General features: G+C 38.1%; 1 protein-coding gene across 1 annotated transcript; it reads left to right on the top strand.

Moving 5' to 3' along the window:
* Positions 1–6147: 6147 nt before the first annotated feature.
* On the top strand, positions 6148–8880 carry LOC123318357. Its single transcript, XM_044904967.1, has 3 exons — positions 6148–6253; positions 7093–8511; positions 8831–8880. Exons 1-3 carry the CDS (start codon positions 6148–6150, stop codon positions 8878–8880), a joined length of 1575 nt encoding a protein of 524 aa, XP_044760902.1.
* The last annotated feature ends 1054 nt before the right edge of the window (positions 8881–9934 follow it).

Below are 9934 nucleotides of genomic sequence, written 5' to 3'. Positions count from 1 at the left end.
ATGTGAATTTCTGACTAGGGATGCATTCAAGAACCAGGGGACGTTTATTTGACCCTTTAAAAAGCTGTCGGGGTTAGCGACTAAGTTCTCTGCGAACAAGACGTCTTTTGATTAGCGGAAACTCGTCGCTAACTAATAGAATTAACGAGCGAAGTTATACTGGTCGACCTCAGCTCTATAGTTGGTGGTTGTCTCAACCTTGTGTCTTGTGCAGCCTTCCTGAATTTGGAAAAGAAATGGGCACTAAATGACTAGTAAAACTGCTCTCTGAATTTTCGTTATCAATGCAAAGCGAAGCTTTTAATTCCTTTAGTGCATTGCGAGACTGGATAATACAGGCTGTTCCACACCGTCAGGCATATCTGAAGAGCCAAGATTTATTTCTTAATATTCACCAATGGTAATATATAACTGGGATCCGACACAGTAGCAATGATTTTATTAGAAAGACTTTCTATACTCCATTCACTTTTATTTTAGCACTCGGTTTGCCATGAAAATTTGACATATTTCACTTTGTATAGTACAAAAATGAAGTTATGAAGCTTGTCAAAACATTTTTGGGTTTTAAATCAATGCTATGTTGCCCGTTCTACGTAAAAGTTTCTGTTATTACGTATTTTATCATAATGTCGAATCTCTTCGGAAAATATGTGACGAACATAATTAAAGTTTATACAAACTTTAATTAAATTATGTATTCATTATTATTATTATGTATAATCCATAAGTAGAATTGGGTTTATCCCGTTAATGAATAAATAAATAAATAAATAAATAAACTGATTGAAGGCATACCAAATCCAGTTATTTGCATGGAAAATACAAGAAATCAGTATATCATAATATGCACTAGCAGAGTTAATGTTCCTTATCTTCTTTGGCTAAAATTTGAAAACGTTACATCAGTTGAAGATTTCAAAAATATTAACCCGAAGATGAAATGCATATGTAGTGGTTGGGAATGGGTATCTCCCGAAGGAATCAACAGATAATTATGGGAATGTTAAATTTTTCAACAAAAATCATGTTGCATCAATATAAGTAAAAGGAATTAAAGGAAGTTTCAAGTCAAGATGAACTTCACCTTTGCACAAAAATTTCACATGAATAAACAATTATTAACAGGACAACTGGCGCGTATTTGTGGCTGTTGATACATTGATATAATAATAATTATTAGGTTTTCATTGGTACCTTAAGACATTTACAATGTATAGGACAAGTCAAATGAAAAATAGAAAAATCTATTATAATTTCAGGAACTTATTCTACGATGACATTCATCGAAAATCCTGTAGTAAACCTTTCGCATTAATTCACTCAAACATAAAATTCTCAAATGACAGCCCCTTTTTGGGTCTCCCAACAGAAGGAAATTCTTTGTCATCCTCTTCATTCACAATCATTCTGATTGTGAAAATATTAAGCTGAAATATAAGTCGTTCAGATTCAGATGAAACATTATATAAATTCTCTTACATTGAATATGTTCGCTACCGTTAGACATATTTTGGATTTTAGAATAACAGCGTATGACTATTTGAATGAGCGGACCTGAATTCTAAATAGCACTTCCTGAAACCTTGTCTCTTATTTCAATCACTTTCGGCATTTTCGTTATAAAAATTGATATTAGTTGTGGCAACGGCGTTATGACATTAACGACGTTTCATGAGTGACAACCTTACTCGGTTCTAGTTACAAAAACTGAGAAAATTATTTCATGGCCAACCGACTGCTAACATGAATGTGAATGGAGTATAGGAATATAGATATATTATTTGTTCACATAAAACTCATGAAATTTTAAATAGGGTTGATTTGAACCTAGGCTTTTTGAAACCAACGAAAAGACAGTCTTGAATGAATTGTTGTAACTTCGTATCCACAAGAATTACGGCGTTTAAAATTGTACTTTCCTCGGAGAAAGCTTTTAGATTATACTCTTTTTTTTTGTCTGTCAACTTTCTGCTTAGACTGCATTGCTGCTCTTCAAACAGAATATTAACTTTTTTATGCCGTGTAGCTTATAAAACTTGTTAATTGAGAGGTAGCACTATATTCAAATTTCGTATCTTTTCGATGAATTGGTTCCCTGGGAGAATCCAGTTAACACCGGTACTATCTACTATGTCATTTATGAATAAAAGGAAAAGTAGAGGCCCAAGGTTAGAACCCTGGGGAATTCCAGATGTCGCACAGTTCTCCATAGAATAGTAGTTTTCAATCCCGACAATACAAACTCTATCTACTAGATATGACTTCATCAGGTCAATTAGTTTGGGGCAAAACCAAATTTATTTTCAATTTGCTCACTAAAATATTATGATCTATCTTGTCAAAGGATTTTTGAAAGTCAGTATACTAAACATCTCCCTGACTGGATTCATACAACGATTTGAGCACTTTTTCGTGAAAACAATCAGGATTAGTGGTCGAAGTGAAATCCCCAGCATCAACTCACCACAATCTTCAAATAACCGCTGACAGCTTTGGAGTCTTCTGGGGAAAGCAACTGCGACACTAGTTATAGTTCTAAACTCGTTGAGAACACGACCATACATATGTTAATTCGCTCTGCAAATATAGGATATTCTGTTCATTATGAAGGACCCCTTAAAACTTGACCGTCATCCCCAACATAATACGAGAGTGGTGCTCGAGTTAAAATTAATTTGGTGAGTTGATTATTGATTAATCGACGAAGCTAAAAGGCATACTTGGGCAGCAATCTGTTTATGGAAGCCTAAGTTTGATGGTCGCGTAATTTCCTCTAATTGCGACGTTTACCTGCCCCTTAAATTGAGTGATTATAAGCAATTTCCTACTATTCAGGCGGCACTTGATAACTAGGAGAACTTTGATATTGCTGATATTGTCCTCTATCTTTTTCCATTGCCACTCTTGGCCAATAGAATTGGTACCTGCTCCGTAATTTGCTCTAAACGTTTATGGAAGTTACCACCACCTGCTCTAGTGCGATTTGTACCTGCTTTGAAATTGCCGCGAATTTTCTGGAAATCATCTACTCCCTCTAGATTTTAAGGAGTAAAATGAAATGCTCGCTTATACATATTAGGAGAATTCAATGCCGAACATAGGGAATGCCATGAGGAAGAAGAGGACAGTAAAAATGCAATCGCCCAGTGCGAGTTTAATTTTATTACTGTTGATGACTTATTCAATACTCAACTGGACCGCTTCATATTTCATTTGCCCCACCTATTTTCGAGTGAGCTGCGCCTACTCACGGTCTTCGAACTATTCTATAGACGGCTGTGGCCTACCGGCCACATGCCCCATTAGGCCATTTACAGCATAGAGTTGTGTACGGATGACCGGACGGTTCAAATTTTCTCTATGACAAGAGGACTGCGTTATTATTTGGTTCCACTTTGATCTGAGATCTGCTACACCGCTCTGTCAGACAGTCTGTTAAGTATGGAAGGTAGGTATCTAGTTGCTAATTGGGGTTGTTTGGATCGCGTTATTATTGTGGTGTCGTCTTCCTAAACACCGATAGAAGTTGGGTTATACTTGGGGATGTGGACATTGTAGATTCCGTTGAAAGAGGTGTAACGACGTATCCTCGGTTGGCTAAAGCACCAGCTATTCTTTAAAGAGAAAAAAACAAACCTACCCAGGTGGCTTCGAGTCGAAGATAATGTTCCTTGTTATCTAGGGTGTTAGCGATAACCAATGAAAGTCAAAATCCGTCCTACCAAAGTTTATTCGTATAAGGAACACAATACTTCCAATAAAACAACTCTAAAAATCCACCGATTTGCGAGGAGATAAACTAAATCAGTCAATTGAAAATCACAGTGCAGTAAGTGGAATAGAAAAAGTCTACTTCACACAAATTGAAGGGTTTTTCTCGAAATAACATACAAGTAGTAATGCAAAAGTGGTGAATTCACGGATTGGGTTGAACGGAAAGAAAAGGGAATCCAATCTCAAACGCGCCAAAGGTGTTACGGATTCATTAGCCAGCCAGAACCAAGGTTCACACTTAACGGCAATAATGTCGGAACTCAGCAGGGTTAAGCCTTGAGTAAGACGACACAGAAATACGGCGGTTCAACTCTGAGTGCATTCTGTTCCTCCTGGATTTTCACGCCAGCAGAGATTCTTACTGACAGTAGATGTGGACATTGGCAAGTTAGGAAAAAAAGAAGCCAGGTCGGCACAAAATGGCTAGAGTAGAACAGTCGGAATCGCTAATTAGCACCGGATTGATTAAGAAGTCTTGACTTCTGCTTATCGGTGAATTCATAAACCAGAAGAAACGAATCCGGATAAAATTTTGTCAAATTCTTGCGACTGCAGTAAATCTTCTCACTTAAATACTGTCACAATAAAACAAACAGATAATCGAACAAAATATCTATTATGCCTACGGATTTCGACCAAATTTATTTAGTGTGTGCAGGTTATCTCTGGCCAAATTTCATAGAGTAATTTCACATGTAATTCGCAACAAAAAAGTTTTTATAGACTATGGTTTCATTATCTTTGGTTGTAGAGTCATTCAAGATTCTATTTCACTCAAAACATTGAAAAAAGAACTGAAAAACTATTATTCTAGCAGAATATTCTTTGCAGATGATATCCTCAGTAACGGATTATCATTTATCTGCATCCAACATTGTTTTATGCCAAATTCATGAAAGGTGTTTTCAAATGTGGGTTACTGAAATCTTAAATTTTCATGGAACGGATTCTGATTCCTGACAGATAATGAAACAGGATTGGAATCGATTCAGATTATCATAAAGTTATAGTACGTCGAATTTATAAGGGTTGTATTGTGCTATCTCTTGATATTTCTGATTAAATCTCTGGATTTGATGAAGATTTAAAGCTGAAATCATGGTTTACAGAAGTAATCTGTTGCTCTTATATCGAGAAAATATCTTAATAAGTTTTGCGCCACTGAAGGATGCTAATGGTTCTCTATGTCATACAGGACGTACTGTGAAATATTGGTATGATGAGGCGGTTCTTCCGCTAAAGCTTGGTTCCCGTTAAGTATAACTGGGGAAAATTTGTTTCACTCGATAGGATGACAACGTCCTCAGAAATGATTGATATCGCTTCATATCGTTACTGCCGTCCTGTAAAAAGTGACATTCCAAAAGACTATCTGCAATGAGCAAGGTATTGGATTGATTGCAATTCGTCATTTTTTATGCCCATTCATGGAGAATTGATTGCGTGCAGAGAAATTATCTCTCATTTCCTTTGACAGGTAGGTTCAATAGATTTCAGGTTAATGTTGCATTTCTGATTCAATTTTTTGTTTCATAATTTTCAATAATTATATATGGAATTCAGCACCAGAAAGTAAGTTTTCAACTCCTGAATTCACATTCAATCATTTTTGTGAAAAAGGTTGGACGAATTTGGTGAATAGACAGATTTTTCATTCGTTTTTTTGGCATCTGTATTTTGTAAAACTGTGAAAATTATAGCTGATGCAGATTTGGTGTACCTAGTGTAAGGACGTTTCCTCTGTCTCGAGCGTCAGCTATTCTTGAAAGGGAAAAAGGGGAAAAAAGCAAACCTACTCTGGTTGTTTCTAGTTGAAGACAAGGTTCTTTGTTATATAGGGTATTAGCGATAACTAATTAGAGTCAAAATCCGAGTAACAAGAGTTTATTTTAAAAAAATCTACCGATTGACAGGGAGATAAACTTAATCAGTCAAGTGAAAATAGAAACAGTCTACTTCACACAACTTAGGGTTTTTTTTCTCGAACTTACATACGAATAGTAATACTTGTAAAGGTGGTGAATTCACGGAAAGAAAAGGGGATCCGATCTCAAGCGCGCAGCGGGTGTTACGGATTCGTTTGCCAGCCAGAACTATGTTTCACACTCAACGGACAATGATTACGGAATTCAGCAGGGTTAAGGGTCGAACAAAATGACACAGAAATACGGCGGTTCACCTCTGAGTACGTTCTGTTCCCCCCGGGTTTCCACACCAGCAGAGATTTGTTCTAACAGTGGAGGTGGACACTGGCGAGTTAGGAAAAGGAAGGGTAGTTCACTCCTGATTGCGTTCTACTGCTCCTGGGTTTTTACACCAACAGAGAATCGTACAAACAGTACTGGGGTAAAACACACATTGTGGCAAAGGATGAGTAAAGGTGGAGGCTGGGGTTACCAGTTGGACTGGACGTATTCAACAATTGCCTTTGCACCGGTGGACTCTTTCGAAACTACTTTGACTGTAACAAAAAAATGTATGTAAGCTGAATAACGGAAATAAGTTGTAAGGTAAGGACTCCTGGCTACGAAGTTATGCTTGGACGTAACTCTGATGGGGGCACAATAGACATGTAAGGTCGCAGTGACATGTAACCCCTTATCAAACTATAAACTGAGGGTGTTTCAAAACAAATTGAATACTGATGAAATAATCATTTACCAATCGCCGCAAGTATAGATGCAATCGCTTTCTCTTTAGTCCCAAATGCGGTCGATTAATCCCTACGTTTTATCACGTAAAACACATTCATTCGGCCCATAAACCCAATTTATGTTGTACTTCGGCCCCCAGAGTATACGGCCAGTCCATACATCATCTTTGGATGAATCCGAACAGCAGTCGATTCGCTGAAAGTTATCTGGGAGGGCGCCTCTTCATGAAAGATAGAGTTATGCCCGCTATTCATCGTGGAAAAAAGGCAGTAACCTCGGGGGATGTGCGAACCGTGGAAGAATGAATAGATGCGGGGCTTCGCGCTCAGTATGTTTGACGTTCCATCCTTATTAGGGGTGTTAGGGTGAATACGGATGACCTGTCGACAACGTAAAATGGACTTTTTGCATATTGAAATATTCTATCATGCCCACTTTTCATCAGTGGATTTTTTATTGAATCAGACGAGACCAAGAAATTGATTTTTTTTCAAACAGTTTGAAGCAAGCGATGCTTCCGTATTATCGTGTTTTCGCAATTCAGTTAAATCTGAAAAATTCACTGCAAGCTTGAAAACATTGCTTCCATTTAAGTCCAACGTTCCCAATATATTCGAATTTAAATTTTGAACAGATTAAGATTAAGATAACTCCTATAAAGTCTACCGGCGAGATAGAAGGTCTGGCTCGTCGCTCAAGAGTAGGGGGGGTGGTGTTCTGGTGGCAGTCTCGAATAATCTCACGAGTTTTTCTGAGAGCTCCTGGTGCTCAGAAGCTGAGGACATTTGGGTAACTATAGTTCCTGATCGGGGTAGCAAAGCTAGAGTTCACATTGGATGTGCCTACATCCCACCGAGAGACATGGTGGCTTTAAATTCCTTTACAAGTAGCCTATGTGATATAGTTAATAATAATAATTGTAACGATACCTTTGTTATCTGCGGCGACTTCAACCTGCCAGAAATAAAGTGGAATATGAACCCACTAAATTCCTTCTGTATCCCAAGTGATGCTAGAGATCCCTGTTCGGCTTCCTTCGTGGACGCCATTTCCCTCTCGGGCTTGAATCAGTTCAACAGCTCTGTCAATGTCTCCGGCAATACACTTGACTTAGTTCTTAATAACAATTTCAATATAACCGATTTTCAACTCTCTGAATTCCCTCTAGTTCCTGAAGATCCAAGTCATAATACTTTACAGTTTAATATAAATGTTCCTGTTCAACATAAGACATGTTTGGGTAATTCACGCAATCGAAATTTCAACCGTGCTGACTTTGGTGCGATAAATGAAGCTCTTGGTGCCATTGATTGGACACGCGAGTTGTCTTACCAAGATCTAGATACTGCTGTGGATAGATTCTATGAGATTTTGGATGATATATTTGATAGTTCAGTCCCTTCCTATCCCAAATACTGCAGAAAATATCCAACTTGGTACTCCCTAGCTTCTATCAAAACCATAAGGGAAAAGAAAAAATTTCATAAGCGGTGGAAGATGTATGCCAACTCGTTGGATTACGCTACATTCAGGCTTTTGAGGGCTAGAGCCAGGCATCTGATCTCAGAGGATTACAAAAAGTATTTGGCGAGTGTGGAGGGTAGCATTGTGGATGATCCGAAGTTTTTCTGGCGATATGTGGGGAATAAGAAGGGTTCTCCTTGTTTGCCTGATTCTGTCGGTACACCCAGTGGTGTCTCGACTAACCCGCAGGAAATTTGTAATAAGTTCTCTGATTATTTTGCCTCAGTTTTTCTTCCTTCCTCGGCTATAACCTATAATGAACCTTCTGAAGGGGTTCCTCTGCATTTATCTAATTTCAATATTGAGCGCGATGATATCCGCACTAAGATCACGTCCATGCGTAATGGGAGTCCTGGCCCTGATGGTATTCCTTCCTCTTTCCTGAAAAATTGTTGCGATTTGATTGTTGAACCTCTATTTATTTTATTCAACAAGTCTTTAAAGGATGGTTGCTTCCCTTATAAATGGAAAGTTAGCAGTATCACCCCTATATTCAAATCAGGGAATAAAAATCTTGTTGAGAACTACAGACCTATTTCTAAACTCTGCGCGATTGGTAAGTTGTTTGAGAGCATCGTGACGGATTTCCTTTATTTTGATTTCAAGAATATATTGAACACCGAACAACATGGTTTCATGAAAAATCGCTCAGTGGAGACTAATATGTCCCTATATGTGGAATATATCTTGGAGAATATGGATTCTGGACTTTCGGTTGGGGCTGTCTATACCGACTTTAGCAAGGCTTTCGATAGAATTGACCACTCCATAATGATTTCTAAGCTTGCTGGGTTTGGTGTGTGTGGGAGTCTTCTCCGGTGGTTTGGGTCCTATTTGACTAATAGACATCAGCGTGTTTGTTTGGGTGGTTTCAGATCTGAAGCGGTTCATATCACATCTGGTGTACCTCAGGGGTCCCACTTAGGCCCATTACTTTTTTTGCTTTTTATTAATGACGTTATTAGATGTTTTAAATTTTGCAGAGTTCTTCTTTATGCCGATGATCTGAAGATGTTTCATTCTATTTCCTGTCCTAACGACACAGTACGTATTCAAGAAGATTTAAATCGATTTGCTGATTTTTGCAAGGAAAACAAGCTTCTTCTAAACCTATCTAAATGCTGCTCTATTACCTTCTCCAGAAAACCCGTCTCTGTGCCAGTTACATACCGAATTTTCGGTGAGCCTATTTCTAACGTCAACTCCGTGAAAGATCTGGGTATCACGTTGGACTCCAAATTGCTATTCGATCAACATATCTTTAATATTTCGAAAAGGGCCAATCGGATGCTTGGTTTCATATTTCGAACAACATTTGAATTCCGGAGTGCCGACGTGGCTCGCACTCTTTTCCTGGCCTACGTCAACAGCATCTTATGTTTTGGGTCTGTTGTGTGGAATCCGCGCTATGGGATTTATATAGATAGACTGGAGGGTGTTCAGAGGAGGTTCGTGAGACATTGCCAGAGACGATTCTTCCCTCTTGTGAATGATACATCCGAAGTTTATCGGAAATTAAACTTTATTCCTCTTGAGCATCGCAGAAGGATAGCTGATGCAATGTTCACTTACAAACTGGTGAACAACAAAATCGATTGTACTCATTTGTCCAACTATGTAAGGTTGGTCGTTCCCTCTTATAACACTCGACACACGGATACATTTTTTACTGACTTTGCGAGTACTTACTATTTTCTTAACTCTCCAATTCACAGATTAATGAAAACATTTAATGAGCTGTCTAAAGTCACTAACATTGATATATTTTCTGACTCTGCCTCTAGGTTTCGGTCCATTCTTCTTGGTTATTTTCGCCGTTGCAACTGCAGTCGTAGTACCGGTTTGTTGAGGTCGCTCAGATGAATTCCTATGTATACCACACTGTTTTGTATAATTTTTGAATAATAATATCATTTTCTGTTTAATCATCGATTTATGTGTTCAATTTAGGGCTTGATGTTCATATGTGGATAAAATAT

This window comes from Coccinella septempunctata, chromosome 8 (assembly GCF_907165205.1).
Source record: "Coccinella septempunctata chromosome 8, icCocSept1.1, whole genome shotgun sequence".
In the NCBI taxonomy this organism is placed as follows: Eukaryota; Metazoa; Arthropoda; class Insecta; order Coleoptera; family Coccinellidae; genus Coccinella; species Coccinella septempunctata.
Note: the sequence above shows the minus strand (reverse complement) of the source record. Positions and strands in the feature narration are given on the sequence as shown.

What these genes read in the sequence shown, in the direction of transcription:
- LOC123318357 (XM_044904967.1), top strand. Translation starts at nt 6,148, where the DNA reads ATGAGTAAAGGTGGAGGCTGGGGTTACCAGTTGGACTGGACGTATTCA. An exon ending in TTTGACTGTAACAAAAAAAT is followed by an intron (nt 6,254 to 7,092) that starts GTATGTAAGCTG and finishes ACTCCTATAAAG; the next exon opens with TCTACCGGCGAGATAGAAGG. An exon ending in TTCTAAACTCTGCGCGATTG is followed by an intron (nt 8,512 to 8,830) that starts GTAAGTTGTTTG and finishes GGGTGGTTTCAG; the next exon opens with ATCTGAAGCGGTTCATATCA.